Source organism: Rhinatrema bivittatum, chromosome 3, assembly GCF_901001135.1.
Source record: "Rhinatrema bivittatum chromosome 3, aRhiBiv1.1, whole genome shotgun sequence".
Classification (NCBI taxonomy): Eukaryota; Metazoa; Chordata; class Amphibia; order Gymnophiona; family Rhinatrematidae; genus Rhinatrema; species Rhinatrema bivittatum.
In genome coordinates, this window is record NC_042617.1 from 537,288,481 (window position 1) to 537,312,706 (window position 24,226).

The window sequence follows — 24,226 nt, forward strand, 5'->3', positions numbered from 1 at the left end:
AAAAACAAGAGCACGCTTCCAGTCCAGGGTGTGCAGAGCCTGCTCACCTTGGTGGGAGTGTGGCCTTAAAAGAAAGTGGGCAGTACAATGGACTGATTCAGATGGAAGTCAGTCATCACCTTAGACAGGAACTTAGGTTGAGTGTGCAACACCACCCTATCATGGAAGAACCTTGCATAAGGCAGATAGGTCACCAGGGCCTGCAGCTCACTGACCCAGCAAGTGGAAGTAATTGCCACCAGGAAGAGAACGTTTCAGGTGAGGTGTTTAAACTCGCAGAAGTGCATAGGCTCAAATGGAGACAGCATGAGCTGCGCTAGCACTACGTTGAGCTCCCAGGCCAAAACAGGACAACACAGTGGAGGCTTCAATTGAAGTAAGCCTCTCATGAAGTGCCCCCACTAAGGGCTGCACCATGATCGGAGTGTCACCCACACCTCGGTGGTAGGCGCTGATGGCACTCAGGTGGACACCACATAGTCTGCAACCACGATTCTGAGAGACGCCATAGATAGTCCAGGAGCTGAGGCATGGGACAGGTGAAAGGGTCGAGACCCTGCTCCACACACCAGACTGAGAAACTCCTCCCTTCAACTGGTAGGACTTGTGTGGAAGACTTACGAGAAGCTACCAGGACTTGTGAGACGTTGTCTGAAAGGTCGAGGGACTGTAACACTAGTCTTTCAACATCCAGGCCGTGAGGGCCAACGGCCGGAGGTTCGGGTGGCATAGCTTGCCCTGATCCTGTGTGATGCTCAGGTGGGAGGTGCCCAGGCATATGGGCTCCTGGACTGACAGGTTGCGCAGGATTGGAAACCAGACCTGTTGCAACCAATGCGGGGCTATCAAGATTATGGAGCCTCTGTCCTGTTGGAGCTTCATGAGGGTCTTGCCTATGAGTGGAATTGGAGGATATGCATACAGGAGACCCGCACTCCAGGATTGGGCAAAGACATCCACAGCTGGTTCCCTGTCTTCCCTGCACAGGGAGTAGAAGCGACTTACTTTGTGGTTCTGAGGGGACGTGAAAAGATCCATGTCCGGCAGACCCCACCTGCGGAAGATCTTTACTGCCATGGAGGGACCACTCGTGGGGGTGGAATATCCGACTGAGGCGGTTCACCAGCACATTCTCCATCCATGCCAGGTATACTGCTCGCATAAGCATGGCCCATGATAGGGCCCAGGCCTAAATATGCGCTGCTTCCTGACAGAAGAGATGGGAGCCTGTGCCCCCCTGTTTGTTCATGTACCACATGGCCGCTTGGTTGTCCACCTGTATCAAGACAACCTTGTGGGACAGGCGGTCTTGGAACGCAAAGAGGGCATACCGCATCGCCTGGAGTTCCAGGAAATTTATTTGGCATCTCGCCTCGGGCTTCGACCACACACCCTGTGTGCAGAGGCTGACGACATGGGCACCCCAGCCGATGTTGGAGGCATCTGTGGTAAGGATTATCTGAGCAGGAGGGGGCTGAAATGGAAGTTCCTTGCTCAGGTTGGCTTCTTGTGCCCACCAAGCGAGGGAGACCTGGAGTGGCTCAATTATCCGGACCAACGCGGAGAGTTCCTGAGAGGGTTGGTGCCACTAGGAACGCAAGGTCCACAGCATTAGTCTCATGGCCAGATAAGCCATTGGGGTGATGTGCACCAATGCCGCCATGTGGCCAAGCAGCCGCAAAAGCAGGCGAGCAGAGGCCTTCCGTCGGCGACAAATGGACCGGGCTAGGCCTGACGGAGTTGCAACCCGATTGCTGGGGAGGAATGCCCTGGCCACTGTGGTGTCCAGGTGCACTCCAATGAAGCTGAGCCGTTGGGACGGCATCAGCTGGGATTTGGGATAATTGATGGGAAACCCCAGCGACTGGAGCACTCCAACTGTCGAGTGCAGGGCCCAGAAGGCTCCCTCCCTCAAGGAACTCCTAATGAGCCAGTCATCCAGATATGGGAATACATGCATCTCCTTGGGGCACAGATGTGCTCCCACCACCGCCAAGCACGTGGTGAAGACACAGGGTGTGGAGGCAAGGCTGAAGGGTAGAACCCTGTTTTGAAAATGCCACTGGCCTACCACGAGGCGCAGGAATTTCCGATGAGGTGGAAATATGGCGATGTGTGCAAGGCATCCTGCAAATCGAGAGAGCAGAGCCAATCTCCCTGATCAAGAAGAGGGATTAAAGTGCCCAATGAGACCATCTTGAACCGCTCTCGCCTCAGGAACTTGTTTAAGGCTCAGAGGTCGAGGATGGGACGGGAGGCTGCCTGTTCTCTTTGCAATGAGAAAGTATCTGAGGTAGAAACACTGGCCTTGTTGGGTGCGGGGAACCGGTTTGACGGCTTTTGACCGCAACAGGGCCGAGAGTTCTAACTCGAGGGTCGTCGCATGCTCCACGAGGCCCCTCCCTGGTGAGGGAGGGGAGTCTGGCGGGATGCTGAGAAGATTTAGGCGATAACCCCATTTCACGATGGTTAACATCCATCAGTCAGTGGTGATGGGGGTCCAGCAGTTTGCAGACAGGCATAGCCGGCCCCCAACCGGTGGGTCGGGACCTGTGGGCACTGGGGTTAGGCTGCTGCTCTCTCTGCGCCAGTCAAAATCCCACTGCAGGGCCGGGCTGAGGCACGGGCTGGACCCAAGGCACCCACTGTTGGCATGGATTGCCCTTTGGGGTAGCCTGAGCCAGACAAGCTCGTGAGGCCGGAAGATAATATCTCCGTTGCCTATAGAAAGATTTTCTGGAGTCTCGACGCGGCGCCCGACGGGTCGCCGAGGAGAGGTCCAAGGTGCTGGTGGACAGTTGTCCTTTAGCTGGGCCACCGCACCCCAGAACGTATCTCTGAACAGGTTTTCCCCTGTGCACAGGAGGTTGGCTAGCTTCTCCTGGACTTCAAAGCAGAGAGTGGAGACCTTAAGCCAGGCCCAGCACCGGGCACTAATACCAGCCGCCAACAACCTTGCTGCTATCTCAAATACATTGTAGGCCGCTTGCACTTCATGCTTGCCGGCCTCAAACCCCTTCTGCATGATGGACTCCAAGCCTTCTTGGAACTGCTGTGGGAGACCTTCAGCGAACTCCTGGACTTGCTTCCAGAGGTTATGGTTGTACTGATTCATGTACAACTGATACACCACTATTCAGGCAATGAGCATCGTCCCCGGAAGACTTTGCGGCCTAGGGCATTCAAGGCCTTTTAATCCTTCCCTGGAGGGGCAGAGGACTGAGTGCGGGCCCTTTTAGCCTTCTTGAGAGCAGACTCCATTACAATGGACTGGTGTGGGAGCTGGCTCTTCTGGAAGCCTAGGGCCTGTTGCACTAAATAAATGGGGTCCATCTTCCGGTTGACTGGAGTGATGGAGTCTGGCTGCTCCCATAAACAGCAGAGGAGCTCAAGGAGGACTTCATGTACCAGGACAGCCACCACCTCCTTCGAGACGTCAATGAATTGAAGGACTTCCAATATTTTATGGTGGGTGTCTTCTTTAGTCAGAAGCTGAAAGGGTACGGCCTCCTCCATCGCCTGAACAAAACTGGTGGACAAGTCCTCCGGGGGTGAGCAGCATCTCTCGTCCAAAGGCGAAGGCTCCGACGGGAGATTATCCAAGGCTTCCAAGGAAAACTTGGAGGAATCATCGCTCCCATGGGTCATAAGGGGCCTCCTCCTCACCACTGACCCATTTGGATTGAGGAGGAAGGCCAAACCATGGGTCCCGGGGTACCAGCATCAATGGCCTGTCAGGGGGCCTCGGTGTCGCCGTGCGGGCATCGAGGACACTGGGACCATCGAGGGCCTCAGTGGACCTGGGGACTCTGGGGCACCCAATGGCCCGAGTCCGGGCTCGAACACCTACGGTGCTGCTCGTGGTCACAGGCACGGAGATGCATCCTCCTCCTCCGAGGAACCCGGAATTGGGATAATATCGGAGGGTGGAACCGGTGGTGGATGGGATACTGGAGGACCTCCAGGCAACGGCTGCATCGGCAAGGCACCGAGTAGCACGTCCAGCCTCTTCAGTAGGGGCACCAACATAGAGGGCACTGGCTTCGGTGCTGGTATGGGGGCCGATGCCAGTAGTTGCTCGAGGCCCTGAAGGGCACAGAGCACTGTCTGTTGGGACCATGCAGTCCAATTCCTCCCGAAATTTGGGCGTAGTGAGGGCCAATGAGGAAGGAGAAGGCAGATGTGGCATAAACAGCGCCTCCACGGGGGTCCATGGAGGTTCCTTACATGACACAGAGATTAGTGGGGAACACCCTGGGCTCCCGGGCCTACAGGAGAACGGGGCCTCCTCGCCTAGGGGCCGCTTCAGAGGGGGTTCGGCCAAAGCCGGTGCCCCTCCGGTATCGGTGCCAGCACCGTGCGGCGATGACCGTTGGTGCTTCTCTTGGTGCTTGGCCCGGTCCTTCTCCGGCACCAAGGAAGACGATCCCTAGGCCTTGGATTGGCCCGACATCAGTGAGGGGCGATCCCCCGTGCCTTTTTCATCACGGCAGGACACTGAGTCTCACAGCCCTCAGTCAGAACAATCCCCCTGGCTTGATGTCCCCGAAGCTGGAGTCAGTGGAGCCAATTGTCGGGAACCGAACAAGTGCTCCATCTTATCCTGGTGGGCCCGCTGACCTTTGGGGGTCATCTGAACGTAACTGAGGCACCTACAAAAATCATGGGAAGGCCCCAGGCAGAGGATGAGTCCGTAATGGACATGGTCCGTGCACACTGGGGGCACTTCCGGAAGCCAGTCGCCATCAAAAAAGATGACAAGCGATTGGTGGCCAGCGGCCACTGGGGGATGGACGTTTGGGCAACAACTTGGAAAATGTACCTAACGAACACGCAGGGGGAACAGACTCGCAAAAGGGGACCCGGAGCAGGAAGTATTGGTGAAGAACGAATAATTTCTTCTGTGTAGGAAAAAGAGTTGAAGAGCTCCAAAAACCCGCAAGGCAACAGCACCGAAGGGGGACCCCGCATGGCTGTGGGGATAGTGGCATGCTATCCCTGCAGCCATGCTCAGTGTGCCAGTCAAAGTTTCTAGAAACTTTGACAAAAGTATTCCATGCAGGGCTCCATCTGATGATGTCACCTATCTGTGAGGACTACCATCCTGTTTGTTCTGGGAGCATGTATCCATCTCTTATTTTACCCTGCCGATTTGCTGGAGAGTGCAATTACTCCTTAGCTACATTATGAAAATGAATTATTTAATGACGGTTGCCCCGGATGAAACCCTGTGACACTGCACATTTTCATAACTGTTTATAAAATTCTTTGCCTCAACATCCATCACCATTAAATAATATATATTCTTCATTTCATGTTACCAGAGACGCCTGTGTAAGGCCTTTCCAGGAATTTTTGCCCTGCCTGCATTTCCTTTGTGCATGTTTGGAGCCGCTTCATTTGAATATTTTTCTTAATACTGTGAAACTAGTTTTGTGCTTCTGTCCCTCCTGATGCAGCCCTAGTGCAAAACACGATCTATGTCCTTTTCCAAGGATCCCAGAATCTTTAGCAATCCAGATAAGTAGACATTTGAAGTATATTATATGTGAAAAGTCTACCCCTACCAATTTTCCAACTAATAGTTTGTTATGCCTCCATCTGAAGGCAGAATAGAGCCAAAACTGGAAGCAGATCTATTTTTCCCTGCCTCACATACATAAGCATCTATAGTCTCTCCTTGCTGTCAGTCATCCGAAGCACAACCGCTCAGGTTCATCCTTTTACCTTCAGTGGGAACATAGTAACTCGCTCTGGAGCATCAATGTTGTACCAGACACACAAGCTGCTTCTATTCTGTGCCACCACCACATCACTGCAAGGCACCCACTGCACATAGGAGCAATAGTTCAGGATTGTTGTCTTGGTGTCACTTTCAATGTCATAGAGATGCAACTGGGTAAGAAGAGAGAAAATGAAAGTCACTGCTGGGCATTAAACCTTACAATATTTTATTATTCTAAGAAATCAAAGTCACACTTACTACAGATCAACTGCCAGATCTGGGGGGAAAGGAGAAAGGGATTATAGGTAGCTACACTCATTATCAGACCAACAAGAAGGATTAGCGACAAAGATGGTCACTAATACAGTATTCTCCATCCCTGGTATGTCACTGTTCTTTCCCTAGGCACATTCCCCTATATCAGCACATTTATTCAAACAGTATCATTGATTAGCTCTGTGCTATAAACACTTCCAGCTTATGAAATCTTACCCGTAGTTTTTTATCCCTGAAGAGAAGCTTATGCCCAGTCTCATTCAGCTCCAGCCAGTCGATCTTGTTGTCATGGCTGATAGTGCCAATGTTGGAACCAGTGGTGAGATCCACTGTGAACATGAAAAATAAACAATCACTTTGGATCATGGAAAAGTGTGTACTGTTCTGCTCATGAGTACAAAAAAGGAGTGTAAGGGCAAAGAACAAGTTCTTAAAATGGTACAGAGACTGAAGAATAAGACTACACTGTATGAACATGGCACAGATACCTCTACAAAGAGTTTTCAAGATTCTGGAACCCAAAACTGAAAATACTGCAACCCTAAAACTAATAATAATCAAAAATATTAATTTACAAATCATATTCCTTTTTTTAAATAGATTGTAGTGTGAGCAAGAATCAAACTAGCCACAGGTTACAGTTACTTTACCTCCATTAATCTAAACTTTAAAATTCATAGTACTGCTTGTGGCTATTAGGCTTGTTGGTAGCTGTTATTCACCCTACTTGAAGCTTCTGGTAGCCCTGCTGGATGCTGTTAATTACCAACTCCATTTACATTAACAGCTAAATCATAGACCATTGCTGGTCTAGCCTCCGGTGCTTTAGCCAGTGGCCCAGAGTGGGAGCTCAGCATTTGTCCTGTTTGTCTGTCTTGAATAGACTGTAACTTCTAAGGAGAAGGGACAGTCTCTTACGTAGCTTGCTATAGTGCTGTGAATATCTTTTTGCGCTATAGAAAAGATATGTAGTAGTAGAATCCCATCATTTATCAACTATGCTAAACTGTCAGCACTGCTGCCAAGCTTCACCCCTATTCTGAATTAACAATACCAGCTATTGAACCATGCAAGGTTAGCTTCCAATCATCAGTGAGCTTAGTCAGCTAATAGCAGAGAAGCAAAGAATAGGAACCAGAGAAGACTGACTACCTGAGTGAATTCAGCTGAAATTTAAAGCAAGACCAGAATTACATATAAAAGCTTGTTTTGAAAGACATTTTTTCAGGATGGACAGGGCAGGAGTATCAGTTGCTTGCTACAACCCCCAGTTATTTGCCTGTAACTTTCCGGCTCCCCACTCCCATACACACTTTGTATTGTCTCCACTCCATTCCCCCATGCTCTATCCCCCAAGTTTTCTCTATTTGAAAGAAACCCCTCTTTTAAACCTTGTTGTACAATATCTGAGATATGGACTTGTAAATCCAAAGTGTGATCAGTCGAGAGGAATTTCCTTAACATAATCGACTTTATTCTGCACCACAATGGCTCTACCTTCGTCAGCAGATTTAACTACCACATCCGGATTGGCAGACAAAACTTGAATTGCTCGATGCTGAGAATCTGACCAATCTTTAGATAACCATTTGCGGACAAAATTATGGGAATGCTCCAAACTGTCTAAATCTTGCAGTACCAACTGTATAAAGGTGGCAATAATGGGATCAATCGGTTCCGGAAGTATCCAATGGGATTTTGGAACAATAATTGAATTATCATACACCAAAGAGTCTCCATTATGAAAATATAATTTAATTTGTAAAGATCAAAAAAACAAAAAAAGATCAATCCTTGTCTGAAAATAATTATATTGACTTTCAGAGACATATGCAAGCCTTTATTCAAAGCTATAATCATTTCATTTGAAAGAGGATTATTCGAAAGATTTATTACAGCTGTAGTTTGTGATGCTGTGCCCGAGTCATTGGCCCATCCCAATCCGTTGAGCATGTTCGAGAGTAATTTCTCCCCGGATGACCTCTGTTGTTTTCTCGGAAATGTCCCAAAAAACCCGAAGGCTGAGATTGTCCCAGTGCTGGGGTCTGTCTCTGTGATGGGCCTCTTTTCTCATCATTATTCACTGGCGAGTCTTCTGATGAATCTTGAAACGTCACATGAGGACATTTACTCAGTTTTCTTCGAGCGTCAAAAATAAACTTGCTCAGATTTGTAATCCTGCTCATCTCTGCAAAACTTCTGTATCTTAAAATGTTTCAGTTAAGTTCTGAACTGGGAAATGGTACGCTAATTGCTTATGAGAAGCTTCATAAATATCGGCGCTTGTTGATGTCTGCAATTGTGTCTTAATGTCTGTCACTTCTCTCTGTAAATCAGTGATAGATGCTGATGTTCGTTCCACGATCAGCAACATCAGATCTAAGGAACAGTTGTTTAAGACCGTAGGTCCATTTAGATAGAAAGGTGGAATCCTCTTGAAAAACTCTTGGCTCCTTTTGCATCACAGTAAGCCCCGTGGGATCATCTGTTACTTAATGTACTCTACCATCGTGGCTTGATGCATCTCCGCTCTAGTCAAACTTTTCAAAATAGTTGTCAAGTCTGTTCATGAACAACTCGTTTCACTTGTATCACCCGGATTAAATTTATTTAGAATTTTTTTATACCGGTATTAGTCGAAATCGGTTTACAGTGGAACAATAGCATGGAAAATACAATGAACAGGGGAAAGGGAAGGGGGAACAAAGAACCACAAATAGTAGCAGGGGAGAGAAAAACAAACAAGCGCAAAGCAACTTGGAAACAAATGTGGTTTGTTTAATTACTGCTGAAATTTGTTCCTATGAAAAACTTTGACCATTTTTCCATTCTCCCCCTAACGGCGCCATGTGGGATAAAGCAATTCCGATCAATGAATCCAAACTCACTAGCCCAAATAACAAACGTAATCTGGGGACTACAAAAATGAATCCCAAACACCAAAAAACTCACGTCACCCAGTTATATATTTTTATACTTTTTTTGTACATCAAAGAATTTTTATCATGCTAGATAGTTTCTTTTGTAGGACCCCCAGAGTACAGTTTATATCACCCACAAACTGTGTTCTCACTTAGGTCCAACTTTGCTTTATTCATCCCAAAAATATATTTTTTTATATTTTATTTTCTTATCCTAATAAAAACTTTACCTGTATGTATATGTATCATTGTACTCAGGTCCAATCAGAGTGATATCTTTAAATGACTGTTCCTTTTATGAGAAGGAATAAACTTAGTTTTTGGGTACTTGCCAGGATTGGCCACTGTTGGAAACAGGATGCTGGGCTTGATGGACCCTTGGTCTGACCCAGCATGGCATGTTCTTATGTTCAGAAATAGCTACTTAGCTTGCCATTACACTCAGATCCTAGCTCCGACATGGATCCACTTTTCGATGTTAAATCTGCTTCAGGGGGCATCCAAACATGTTGTAAACCTTTCTTTCCCTTTCCAGTTGGCCACGCTCATTCAAAGGTATTTCCCAGCTTTCATAGACCATATGTATTCCTTCTTCACCCTTCATCAAAAATATGTCCCCAGATTACGTTTGTTATTTGGGCTAGTGAGTTTGGATTTACGTGAAACATCAAACAAACCAACAAGACGCCTTGCTTGCCTTGATGAGACCAGGGAGAGAACTTTTTATGTTGCTAGTCCACAGTTGTAGAATAGTTTGCTGGAGGAGATCAGGAACATCCAATGCTATGTAACCTTCAGGAAACAGATCAAAGCCTTTTATTTTAAAAAGCTTTTAACATGGATATATATCAGATCTTATAGGTTTTTTCTATCAAATGTTGCCTATTTTTCTTTAGTGTATGTTTTTTAGTATTTATCTTTTATTTATGTGATTTTATGTTTTTAATGATATTATATTGTCATGTTTCTTATTTTGTAATGATCATAATTTGGCTGTATGTGTTTTGTTTACATTATAAGAACATGTCATACTGGGTCAGACCAAGGGTCCATCAAGCCCAGCATCCTGTTTCCAACAGTGGCCAATCCAGGCCATAAGAACCTGGCAAGTACCAAAAACTAAGTCTATTTCATGTTATCGTTGCTAGTAATAGCAGTGGCTATTTTCTAAGTCAACTTAATTAATAGCAGGTAATGGACTTCTCCTCCAAGAACTTATCGAATCCTTTTTTAAACACAGCTATACTAACTGAACTAACCACATCCTTCGGCAACAAGTTCCAGAGTTTAATTGTGCGTTGAGTGAAGAACTTTCTCCGATTAATTTTAAATGTGCCACATGCTAACTTCATGGAGTGCCCCCTAGTCTTTCTATTATCTGAAAGACTAAATAACCGATTCACATCTACCCGTTCTAGACCTCTCATGATTTTAAACACCTCTATCAACCATCTCTTCTCCAAGCTGAAAAGTCCTAACCTCTTTAGTCTTTCCTCATAGAGGAGCTTTTCCATTCGCCTTTCCCTGTACCTTCTCCATCGCAATTATATCTTTTCTGAGATGTGGCGACCAGAACTGTACAGAATTCTATTTATTTATTTTTGCTATTTGTAGCCCACATAATCCACACACTCGGTGGAGATACCCGTTCCGGAGAAGGTTTTCATGGGTAATGATTCAGATGGACTGAACCAAATCATGGTGAACCTAGACGATGTGATAGGCCTGATTGATAAACTGAAGAGTAGTAAATCACCTGGACCGGATGGTATACACCCTAGGAATACAATGGTATACACCCTAGGCATGCAACCCTAGGAATACGACGAGTGATGCATATAGGGAAAAGTAATCCATGCTATAGTTACACAATGTTAGGTTCCATATTAGGTGCTACGATGGTATACACCCTAGGAATACGATGGTATACATCCTAGGCATGCCACCCTAGAAATATGACGAGTGATGCATATAGGGAAAAATAACCCATGCTATAGTTACACAATGTTAGGTTCCATATTAGGTGCTACCACCCAAGAAAGAGATGAATAAAACGGAAAATGTCATATTCAAGGTGGGGGTCTCACCATGGAGCGTTACAGAGGCATTATGACATTTTCCGTTTTATTCACCATTCCCTTCCTAATAATTCCCAACATTCTGTTTGCTTTTTGACTGCCGCAGCACACTGAACCAACGATTTCAATGTGTTATCCACTATGACGCCTAGATCTCTTTCTTGGGTGGTAGCACCTAATATGGAACCTAACATTGTGTAACTATAGCATGGGTTATTTTTCCCTATATGCATCACCTTGCACTTATCCACATTAAATTTCATCTGCCATTTCGATGCCCAATTTTCCAGTCTCACAAGGTCTTCCTGCAATTTATCACAATCTGCTTGTGATTTAACTACTCTGAATAATTTTGTATCATCTGCAAATTTGATTACCTCACTTGGTCGTAGTTCTTTCCAGATCATTTATAAATATATTGAAAAGTAAGAGTCCCAATATAGATCCCTGAGGCAATTCACTGCCCACTCCCTTCCACTGAGAAAATTGTCACTCTCTGTTTCCTGTCTTTTAGCCAGTTTGTAATCCACGAAAGGACATCGTTACCTATACCATGACTTTTTACTTTTCCTAGAACTTTATCAAACGCCTTCTGAAAATCCAAGTACACTACATGTTCCGGTTCACCTTTATCCACATGTTTATTAACTCCTTCAAAAACGTGAAGCAGATTTGTGAGGCAAGACTTGCCTTGGGTAAAGCCATGCTGACTTTGTTCCATTAAACCATGTCTTTCTATATGTTCTGTGATTTTGATGTTTAGAACACTTTCCACTATTTTTCCTGGCACTGAAGTCAGGCTAACCGGTCAGTAGTTTCCTGGATCACCCCTGGAGCCCTTTTTAAATATTGGGGATACATTAGCTATCCTCCAAGTCTTCAGGTACAATGGATAATTTTAATGATAGGTTACAAAATTTTACTAATAGGTCTGAAATTTCATTTTTTAGTTCCTTCAGAAACCTAGGGTGTATACCATCCGGTCCAGGTGATTTACGTATGCCACCCTGGAGGTTCTGGATTTTAGCTTCCTACCTAAAATCCTAAATTTGGCTTCCAGAACCTCTCTCCCACACTTTCCTATGTCGTTGGTGCCCACATGTACCACGACAGCCGGCTCCTCCCCAGCACTGTCTATAATCCTATCTAGGTGGCGCGTGAGGTCTGCCACCTTCGCACCAGGCAGGCAAGTTACCAGGTGGTCCTCACGTCCACCAGCCACCCTGCTATCTACATTTCTAATAATTGAATCACCAACTATGATGGCCGGCCTAACCCTAATTGTGAGAGGACAATACATCACCTGGAGAGCAGGTCCTTGCTACAGGATCACTTCCTGCTACACCAGGGTGATGTTCTCCTACTGGGAGACCTTTCTGATCCAAGGCAGCACTAGGGCTGCCAGACTGGATTTGGGACTTGGCTACTATGTCCCTGAAGGTCTCGTCAATGTACCTCTCTGTCTCCCTCAGCTCCTCCAAGTCTGCTACTCTAGCCTCCAGAGATCGGACTCATTCCCTGAGAGCCAGGAGCTCTTTGCACCGAGTGCGCATACACAATCTCTCACCGGTGGGTAAAAAATCATACATGTGACACTCAATGCAAAAGACTGGAAAGCCTCCCTCTTGTTGCTGGACTGCTGCCTTCATCTTAGTTTTATTGAGTTCCTAGTTAAGTTTAAGATACTAAGGGAGTTGAAATGAGAGTAGTTTAAATTTACAGGTGAATTTACTAATTAATCAGCTAGTGTCCTACAAGGGGATGATTAAACTTTCACTAAGGGCTGGTACAATAGTATGATTTAGATAAGACCCTGATTGATTTTTGATGAGAAAGTGTCTCGTGCCTAAAAATCAAGGGTTGAGTGGGTGGGAAAGACAGACACTGGAATTAACTATCTCTGGCTTGCTTGTTACCTCAGACACACACAAACTCTAAAGAATATATCCCTTAATTTCACCTTTCACCAAACTTTTATAAGCCCAAAAATTTCAGAAAGCTATACTTACCAATCCTCTTTAACCACAGTTAAATTAATCTTCGCTCAGTTAATGGAAGGGTTTGAGATTCTTCCGGTCCTCCTCTACTGGAAAGGGTGCGGGGCCTCTGGAAGCTGGGGCTGTGGAAGTCAATCCCTGGATCATTTGCGGTGACCTCTGGACTCCTCTCCCGGGGGATGCTGGGAGCAGTATGCAGATGAGCCTTCCGGTCCTCCTCTACTGCAAAAGAATGCAGGGCCTCTGGAAGCTGGGCTATGGACGCCAATCCCTGGATCACTTGCAGTGACTTCTGGACTCCTCTCCCGGGGGATGCTGGGAGCAGTATGCAGATGAGCCTTCCGGTCCTCCTCTACTGCAAAGGAATGCAGGGCCTCTGGAAGCTGGGCTATGGACGCCAATCCCTGGATCACTTGCGGTGACTTCTGGACTCCTCTCCCAGGGGATGCTGGGAGCAGTATGCAGATGAGCCTTCCAGTCCTCCTCTACTGCAAAGGAAGCTCCCTGGTCCCAGAATGCTCCACTAAGAGGGGGAGTCCAAAGCTTTCTCTTCAGAAGCTAAAACCTGAATTTCCCTTTTCTTTTTTTCCAAGATAACCCAGTCACCCCCTTCCATTGAGAGACAGAGTTCAAGTCTTTCACCTCATGAGCCTTTTTCCTTAATGCTTTACTATTTAGCCTACCAGTACGTAGTCCACAGCACAAGATGCGTATCCGACCATCTACTGGAGACAGATTATTAACATGCTGCTGTCAGCATAGATACATATAAGAAGTGTATTAATGTTTTGTATTGTTATTGTTACGGTCCCAGGCCGTGCCCCGGTCCCTCCACCTACCTCGGGGCCGGCTTGAGCCGCTGGAACCTCTCTTCGGCCGGCAAGGCCCAGTCTAGCTTCTGCCGCGGCATTCCCTCTTTGAGGGAGAAGCAGTCGATCCTCTGTGCTTGGGTCTGCCCCCTAGATGCGCGCGTGCAAGGGCTCTGGATTTAAAGGGCCCAGCACGGGAAGACGGAGGACAGCCCAGAGATGACGTCAGACGCTGCAGGAATATTTAAACCCTGCATCCACCTCTGTGCCTTGCCTTGCAACAAGGTTCACTCTCTGTTGAGAGCTACTAGTTGCTGCTTCCAACTACTGGCTTCTGATTCCGGCTTCTGTCCACTGGTTCCTGACTCCGGCTTTCATCGAGAAGGCCTCTCCTAAGTCCAAGCGGCTCGGGTCCTCACGAGCTCCTCTCGGGGGGACCGCGGGCTTCCAGTGGTGAAGTTCCAGTTGGCCTCCTGGCTTCAGCTCTACTCTTCTCTATCCTCTGGAACTCCTCTTCAGACACCGGCCCACAGGAAATCGCACGTAAGTCCAAGCGGCTCGGGTCCTCACGGGCTCCTCCTGGGGGGACATCGGGCTTCCAGTGGTGAAGATCCGTCCGGTCTCCTGCCCTGTGCCGCCTCCCGGCTTCGACATCTACTGTGGGCCTTCCCACGGTGAGTCATCATCTGTCCTAGCCGGCTCAAGGGTCCACGAATCCAACAGTTATTAATTTCTCTTATTTCTTGTTTTATTTCATTATATAAATGATATAAACTAAATAAACAAAAAATAAAAAAAGTGACATCAGTGTATCTATATATCTGTCTCCTGCTGGTCAGGGTACACAACCCTACTTGTCTTGCCTGGATTGGTCTGACTGGATGAAGAGGCAGAGAATACGGGTTATTCATTCTGCACCTAGTTTAAATAGACTGAGTTACACTATTAAGAAAAAAGCTAGTATTCTACCTCTATCAGCTGGAAGAGGGATTCAATCAAATCATTCTAGATGGGTGTAGAAGAAAGAAAAAGAAACAAACATTTTCCCCTGGCTCCTGAAAGATGTTGCCTGGCACCCAAGTTTTTCTCCATAACTAATTTTGATTATTAAATTTATAAGAACATGATTGTTTCAACTGTAATAAAACATTTTGAAAACCCCATAGCCTTACTGTGACAAATAGCCTTAGAATGCAGCTGCAGTTTTATATGTCTGTTCAAGTGATATGACCATACTGTATGAGGTAATCTGGGTGATAAGAGACTTAGCATGTGATTACAACTGACCTCTACATGTAGTGCAATGACAGTTATAAATCGTCCAGCAAGGTTGATCAAAGGTCACTTTCTCTGCAGCCTGGTTTAATTTGCCAGATTGATTAAATCAAGTTCCATCAATTCCTATTGCTTTCACACTCACCTGTAGCTATGGTCTTGATATCTATCAGATATGAGAGTTTTTTGCTGTCCTCTACACCCTTCTGTCTTCTCTCATTCAAGCGAACACTGTTAGGAGGAAAAATCACCCACTAATATTTTTATTTATTTGACTTTTATATTCTACTTTTTGGCCCTTGAAAGCAGATTACATTCAGGTACTGTAGGAACTTTACTATCCCCAGGGGTTTAAAATCTAAGGGCCTCATTTACCAAGCACGTTTCCCATCAGCACAGAATGGGAGAAAAGTCTTAGTAAATCAGGCAACAGAGGGTAAAGTGACTTGCCCAATGTGACAAGGAAAGGCAGTGGGATTTAAACCTTGGTTTCCCTTGTTCACAGCTCACTGCTCTAACCATATGCAAAAAAAAGATCACTGCTCTTCTTGGGCTGGTAATACCCAATCACTGTCTCCTTCAGGAACTCCTCCGTTGCTTAAAACGTGCAAAGTCTATGGGTACTTTCATCTGCCCAAGTTGCACCAGTTCTCAAAGGGAAAGTACACACATACTTTGCCTTTGAAAGCTGCCCAAGGAAAAAAGTACCTGCAGAAATTTGCACCTGCTCTTTCTGTGGATATTTTTTGAGTAAATACACCACACATAGTTTTGAAAAAATAAAACTATGTGCGGTTGCTTCCCCCAACCTAACCCTGCCCTGGGAATTTGTCCATGAGAATGTGGGCAAAACTATGCATCTTGTAGAATTATGAGCATACTTTTACCTGCATACAGAATTGGCAATTTTCTAATAGCTCTTATACCCATGTAAAGGAAAATTTGTTCTTACCTGCTAATTTTTGTTCCTGTAGTACCACGGATCAGTCCAGACTGCTGGGTTTTGCCTCCCTTCCAGCAGATGGAGACAGAGAAAAACTTGAATGGCACCCCCTGTAAGTACGGTACACCACCTGCGGCCCCCTTCAGTATAAACAGTATCAAAGCAGAAATTGAATTTTAACTTTTAACAGCAATCCAAATCCAATGGCTAGATCAAACCTAAGGAAATGGAATACAAAAAACTAAATACAGGTCAAGAGCACTCTGAAATCTTTGTTCTGCTACGCAGTCTTCCAGTAAAACTGAAGAAAAAAGGATTCGAGCGGACTCACCAATTGAACAACTTCTACTCTGGGCGGGCGTCTGGACTGATCCATGGTACTAAAGGAATGAAAATTAACAGGTAAGAACAAATTTTCCTTTCTCTGTACATACCCGATCAGTCTAGACTGCTGGGATGTACCCAAGCTGCCTTACATGGGGTGGGACCTAGAAAGCCCCGCTCGAAGAACACTACTACCAAAACCTTCGGAGTCCGGAGCCCAAACGTCCAAATGGTAATGCGGAGCAAAAGTTTGCAAAGATTTCCAAGTCGCCAAGTCACCGCTCTACAGATCTCCTGGGGCGAGACCAACTGGCTTTCTGCCCAGGATGCAGCTTGAGACTGAATCGAATGAGCCTTAAGACCGTCCGGAACTGTGCACCCGTGACATATGGACACTGAAGCAATAGCTTCCTTTAACCAACGGGCAATGGTGGCCTTGGAAGCCTTATGTCCCTTCTTAGGACCGCTCCATAAGACAAAGAGATGATCTGACAGTCGAAATTCATTAGTGACCTCCAAGTAATGCAGAAGTACCCACCTGACATCCAACCTCCTCAATTCGGGAGCATGAGGAGATTCTTGATCCAAGTCCAGAAAAGTCGGCAACTCTACCGACTGGTTCATGTGAAAGGCCGATACAACCTTAGGAAGAAAAGATGGTACCGTTCAAAGGGATTCACCTGAGTCTGAAAACCTATCTGAAAACCTATCATGGACAAGATAGGGCCTGAATCTCAGACACCCTCCTAGCCGAGCAGATAGCCATCAAAAAAACTGTCTTTAGCATTAGGTTCTATAAAGTAACACGCTTAAGTGGTTCAAAAGGAGGTTCGCACAACGTTCGTAGGACCAAATTCAAACTCCAAGAGGGACGAATAGCCCGGACAGGAGGGTTCAAGTGCTTCACACCTCAAAGAAAATGCACTACATCAAGATGAGCTGCTAGAGACGCTCCTTCCACCTTGCCTCATAAGCAGCCCAAGGCCACCACCTGAACCCTTAGAGAACTGTAATCTAACCCCTTCAACAAACCTTCCTGTAAGGCGAGGATGTGAACTATTGAGGCGTGCCAAGGGGAAACCTTCAATCCACTACACAGAGTCGAAAACCTTCCAGACCCGAACATATGTAAGAGAGGTCGATGATTTACATGCCCGCAAAAGAGTGGAAGTGACTGTATCCGGATAACCCTTCTTTCTTAATTGCTTCCTCTCATAAGCCAAGCCGCCAGACAAAAGCGATCTGCCTGGTTGAAAAATACTGGACCTTGCCTCAGTAGATTTGGAAGATGACCTAGATGGAGCAGATTGTCTACTGCTAGGTTGACTAGATCTGTGAACCACAGCCTCCGTGCCCACTCCGGAGCTACAAGGATCACCATCCCCAATGGGCCTCTATTTTTCTTGACCTTGCCCACCAGGGGCCAAGGAGGAAAGACGTAGAGCAGAATTTTGCGGGGCCACAGAAGGACAAGAGCATCCACTCCTTCCACCCCGTGTTCACTTCTGTGACTGAAGAAGCGAGGCGCTTTGGCATTCGTCCGAGTCGCCATTAAATCCAAGCGAGGAACGCCCCACCGATGAGTTAAGAGCTTGAACGCCTCCTCAGACAGCTCCCACTCTCTGGGATCCAGCCACTGATGGCTCAGAAAATCTGCCTGAATGATGTCTACCCCGGCAATGTGAGAAGCCGCTAACCTGGCAAGATTTCACTCCACCCAGGCTATGAGCTTGTCCGCCTCTGAGGCTACTGGACAACTCTTCGTTCCTCCTTGCTTGTTGATGTATGCTGTCGTCACATTGTCGGACAGCACCCTCACTGACTGATGACAGATGAGGGGAAGGAATTTTCGCAAAGCCAGTCGCACCGCTCTTGTTTCCAGACGATTGATGGACCACTGCGCCTCCTGCTCTTTCCATTGGCCTTGCACTGCTTGGGACTGGCAAACTGCCCCCCAACCGGAGAGACTGGCGTCCGTTGTCACAATGATCCACTGAGGGACTTCCAGATCCATCCCTCGAGTCAAATGTTCAGGGATCTGCCACCAATCGAGACTGGACCTGGTGGGTTCCTGGAGCGGCAAGTGAATCTGGAATTCCTCTAATCTGGGAGCCTAAAGTGAGAGCAAAGCCCTCTGCAACGGTCTCATATGAGCGAAGGCCCAGGGAACCAACTCCAGCATAGATGCCATAGAACCAAACACCTGCAAGTAATCCCAGACCCTGGGAACTGGCAGGGACAAGAGACGACGAATCTGAGACGTCAGCTTGTCTATCCGCTTCTGCATAAGGAAGACTTTCCCGATCCCTGTATCGAAACGTGCTCCCAAAAAGTCTAGGATTTGTGCAGAACACAAATGACATTTGGCAGGATTGATGATCCACCCAAGAGAGCGAAGGGTCTGCATCACTTGGCCAACCACCTTCCTGCGTAGGTCCTCTGACTTCACTCGAATAAGCCAATCGTCCAAGTATGGATGAACCAGAAACCCTTCCCGCCGGAGAGCCGCCACCACCACCACCATCACCTTGGTAAAAGTACGGGGAGCAATGGCCAACCTGAATGGAAGGGCCTGAAACTGATAATGCCTGCCGAGGACCAAGAAACGTAGATACCTCTGATGGTCCTTGCGAATCCCTATGTGTTTAGGTATGCCTCCATCAAATTGAGGGAAGCTAAAAACTCTCCTCTTCTGATGGAGGCAATGACGGACCATGGAGTCTCCATGCGAAAATGGGGCACTTGAAGGGCTCTGTTGACCTTCTTTAGGTCTAAAATCGGGTGGAAAGACCCCTCCTTCTTGGGAACCACAAAATAAATTGAATATCTTCTGGTCCTTTGCTCATCCAGAGGAACCGGGATCACAGCTCCTAGGTCTACCAATCGACGAAGCGTCTGAGTCACATGGCGTCGTTTCTCCAAGGACCCGCAGGGAGACACCAGAAACAGGTCGCGTAAAGGACGAGCAAAATCTAACGTGTAACCGTGTTCTATGATGTTTAGAAGCCAGTGGTTCGATGTTATTTTGACCCACTCCTCATAAAATAGGGATAGCTGCCCCATACGACTGGAATGGAGGAATGGTTCGGCACTATTTATTGTAAGGACTTAGCTCCCGCTGAACCAGGAGTGACACTGTCATGGGCAGGTCTATGGCCTCGAAAAGAATGAGCCCAAGACTGTGGCCTTCCTGATGGCTGCCTCTGTCCAAAGGTGGGTGGTCTAGACTGACGAAACCAGCGCTGAACCCTAAAACGAGAATAGGAAGACCCCTGGAGGCTTTAGGCCTATCCTCAGGGAGCATGTACACCTTATTATCCCCCAAGGATTTAATGAGTTGCTCCAAATAGTCTCCAAAAAAGAATTTCCCTCTAAAGGGAAGCGCTCCCAACTGTGACCTGGACGAAGCATTGGCTGACCAATTACAAAGCCACAAAAGTCTGCGGGCCGACACTGCGGAAGCCATCGTGCGGAAAGAAGTACGAAGGAGATCTTACAAAGCATCGGCGCCATACACCAATGCCGCCTCCAAACGATTCGCCTGCTCCGGGGAAAGCTCCCTGGCACCCAGGAGCTATGTACCCACCTGAGGCTCGTGCATTGCATCAAACTACTGCAAATTGCTGCCCTAATACCAAGGGCCGACACCTCAAAGATTCTCTTGAGAAGAGCTTCAAATTTACGATCCTGGGGATCCTTAAGGGTCACCGCCCCAACAACCAGAATAGTCGTATGCTTCGTGACTGCCGACACAGCCACATCCACCTTAGGAACCTGAGGAGGTCCAGAGAATCCTCCAGCAGCGGATACAACTTATCCATAGCCCGCCCCACATGAAGGATAGCTTCTGGAGTATCCCACTCCCGGAACATAAGCTGGAGTAACATGGGATGAAAAGGAAAAGTTCTAGCCAGGGGGCGTAGACCAAAAAGGACTGGATTCACTGTGTCCTGTCCCGCGGCACTTGTGGGACCTGAATCCCCAGCTCTGCGAGGATATGCAGGTTCATCGGGTCTAATTCATCCCTACAAAGCAACCGAAGGACCAGAGGATCATCCCCCTCCACAGGCGCCACGCGCTCTGAATCCTCATCTGCATCAGCCTGAAGCGGATCCATCAGAGAGGGATTTCCTACAGCCGAATGATCATCTTGACCCGACACTCCCCAGCCCACCCGAATGCGAGACACCTCTGGAGGATCTGCCCTAGAATCCTTCACGGGGGGTCCAGTCACTGGCTGACCCGGATTAGGATCCGGATCCCCTGATGGCATAAGGCTAGCTAAATAAGCCTTATGCATTAACAAGACAAAGTCTGCTGAAAAAGGCGACTGGCCCTTTAAATTTCCCCACGGGGGGGAGGTCCCTAGAGTCTCAGGGGAGGCTGGCGATGAGTCCAGGGGAGACCCAGGGCTCCAATCGTGTGGAGACAGTTGCGGAGGGAGATCCTCTCCCCCTGCAGAGAAATCTGAAGCAGCATCAAAGGAACACAAAATGGTTACTTTTCCCACGCTCCGTGGGAATGGAACAGGCCTAGCTCCACGAGACAGCAGCGGTTTACCCGCACCACGGGACCGTGCTGAAGGCTTCCCCCTCCCATCGGGCCCCCTCCTCTGCACCACAAAAATGCCATGCGTCTTGTGTTGTGGTGCCTGCGGGGAGCCGGCGACGCGGCTCTCCCGTGAAAACCTCTGCTCCCGCTGTATCCCCGGGGGAGGGGGCCCCCTCCCCCGGGGATACAGCGGCACCACAACACAAGGCGCATGGCATTTTTGTGGTGCAGAGGAGGGAAGCCTAAAAATAACCTCCGGAGCCCGGGAGACCATATGTGCCGCTGAAAACCTTTTTTTTTTTTTTTTTTACATGGCAATTAGCTAGAAGCTGAGGCCTCACCAGAGGAATAATTTATTATCTTTTCTGGCTGGGGGGGGAGGGACCGGCCCACCGGTAAATCCCCCCAGTTACTCACTTTTTTCGAATAGCTCAGGGAATGAGGGCTGCTAGAAGCTAAACCCCGCCAAGCCTACAACCAAGGAGGGAAGCTCAGAAGAAACTTCCCCTTGGGTGGCAAAGTGATCTTTTTTTTTTTTTTTTTTTTTTAAAGAAATAGCTCTGATTTAGCCAGACTGAATATAGATTCCTGCTGTTTGTTTGTTTGTTTTAAAACACCTAAGTACCAGGACCGCAGGTTCTGCCACCTTCATCTGCTGGAGACAGAGAAATACTGGAGGGGGCTGCAGGTGGTGCCCTTCAAGTTTTTCTCTGTCTCCATCTGCTGGAAGGGAGGCAAAACCCAGCAGTCTGGACTGATCTGGGTACGTACAGGGAAGTAGCCATTTACATGAGGAAAAGGCTTTTAAAAATTAAGAACATAAGAAATTGCCAAGCTGGGTCAGACCAAGTGTCCGTCAAGCCCAGCATCCTGTTTCCAACAGAGGCCAAACCAGGCCACAAGAACCTGGTAAGTACCCAAACACCAAGAAGATCCCATGCTACTGATGCCAGTAATTGCAGAGGCCATTCCCTAAGTCAACTTGATTAATAGCAGTTAATGGACTTCTCCTCCAACTGTACACCTGTACAGCTAATTTACTTATATCAACTCCTTGTTACTCTGACTCTTCCATATAAGATCTCTCTATATGGGATTGGAATGCATTACAGGGAATATTAGCATCGGTTCAACTTTTCTCCTTTCATCTAATCTTATATTCTCTTCACAGCCTGGGCATCTTTCTAGATATTAGAATATTCTTTTCCATTCACATGCCTCTTTTATGTAAACATCCCTATCTACTTTATAAGATTGCTTCTATCACATCTAGGACTCTTTTTCTGCATAATAATGGAAAGTATTAGCAATCATATTGGTCCTGAAAAAATTACTTAATGGCTAACACATGTATTTCCCCTCCTGCCCTATCATGGCAACTTTTACTCTACAGCAGTCCCAAGTACCAATTCTCCAGGCTCCAATATATCCAAAGTTCTGCTAATTTATTTCTTGCCAGTACTAAAACCCGGATCAGTTATCCTATCTACAAAGACCTTTACTGATTTTTTTTTATTCATCTTCTGATTCGTGCACAGAACTGTTCTACATCTTACACTCAGGATCTAATGTAATACGGCTCTTTCCACCAGATATAAAATGGCAGAAATCTTTTCTTAAATCAGACCGTCAGTGTTGTAACTTTATGTCACCATGAAATTGAAATCAAATTTGTTTCCTAAATCAATTTCCAATATCTTTTGGTTTTTGTAACCTTGATTTTTCATAGAAAACCAAAAGTACAAGAATCAAACTCTATTAGAGCAAAAGACAGACACTGATCAAAAATCTTAATACAATATGAAGTCAGGCTGGCAACACCATGTGCTGAATTCCCTACTAAACTTCATTCTTCCTCATTGTCCAGCCTTGTTGTGATTTACCAATACATACATTCTAGCCAGAGTATTTTAACCCAGAATAAGAATTGCCATACTGATGAATCACAGCAGTGCATTAGCCCAGATCTATTAGGAAGCAGAAGAAAGGAGTCTGCTCTGGAAAATGTGTTTTAAATTGCTAAATGCCCTCTCCCTTGACAAAAAACTGATTTGTCTTCACTCTGGAAGACTTCCTTCTCCTTCCTTCATACCTAGGCTAGATCTAAAATTTACCTGATGAGATGGGGATTCATAAACTCAGTACGAACAGAGCCTAGGATTTCATTGTTTCCATATTCCACCAAGGTCAGTTCTCCTGCATTGAAGATCATGCACACCTATAAAATGACAACAAAAAAATTCTATCAATGTTCAGTTTAGCAGTAAACACTATTCTGGGTAATATACTAACTCCAATTATCCTGAACAGTAAATAATGCACATTAATATAGCAAATGTTGCTTACCTGTAACAGGTGTTCTCACAGGACAGCAGGATGTTAGTCCTCACATATGGGTGACATCACAGGATGGAGCCCAATCACGGAACACTTCTGTCAAAGTTTCCAGAACTTTGACTGGCCCCTACTGGGCATGCCCACATGGCACTAACCCTGCAGCCAGCAGGGGTCCTCCTTCAGTCTTGTTAAAAAGCTACAGGTAGTGCCGAAAAATAAAATAAGAAAACGTTACGAATCCAACACCGCGGGGCGGCGGGCGGGTTTTGTGAGGACTATCATCCTGCTGTCCTGTGAGAACACCTGTTACAGGTAAGCAACATTTGCTTTCTCACAGGAAAAGCAGGATGGTAGTCCTCACATATGGGTGAGTACCGAGCTGGGGATTTCCGAGCATGCACCAAATGTACACAGGCGTGCAAGGCACTAGGCCTGGGATGAAATTTGGCAGAGGGCATCCTGAACCCTACCGGGCAGGCGGAAGGGTGTTGGTACGTCACGTTGTAAATAGGTTGCACAAGACAGACTGGTCAAAGATGGAATCCTGTCTTCCGGCTTTGTCTAAAGCAATAATGGGCTGTAAAGGTATGGAGAGAAGTCCAGTTGGCAGCCCTGCAAATGTCAGGAAGCGGCACCAAGCGTAGGTGCGCTATTGAAGTCGCCATGGCCCTCACAGAGGGGTACATTTTAAAACACAGCGCGTGCACTTTTGTTCGCACACCAGGTGCGAACAAAAGTACGCCGGATTTTATAAGATACGCGCGGCTAGCATAGCCGCGCGTATCTTATAAAATCCGGGGTCAGCGCGCGCAAGGGGGTGCACATTTGTGCAACTTGCACATGCCGAGCCCTGCGCGCGCTGCCTGTTCCCTCCGAGGCCGCTCCAAAATCAGAGCGGCCTCGGAGGGAACTTTCCTTCCACCTCCCCCCACCTTCCCCTCCCTAACCCACCCCCCCAGACCTATCTAAAGCCCCCCACCTCTGTCGCAC

At 47.0% G+C, this 24,226-nt stretch overlaps 1 protein-coding gene across 1 annotated transcript in view; it reads right to left on the minus strand.

Moving 5' to 3' along the window:
- The window catches only part of IFT172 (intraflagellar transport 172), a 649,332-nt gene that overhangs the window by 508,251 nt on the left and 116,855 nt on the right, over positions 1–24,226 (minus strand). Inside the window, exons 13-16 of the mRNA XM_029596359.1 lie at positions 23,014–23,117; positions 15,227–15,312; positions 6,218–6,330; positions 5,728–5,895 (exon numbers count right to left, since the gene is read on the minus strand). Coding sequence (XP_029452219.1) covers positions 5,728–5,895; positions 6,218–6,330; positions 15,227–15,312; positions 23,014–23,117 — 471 coding nt within the window. The remainder of the gene's footprint in view (positions 1–5,727; positions 5,896–6,217; positions 6,331–15,226; positions 15,313–23,013; positions 23,118–24,226) is intronic.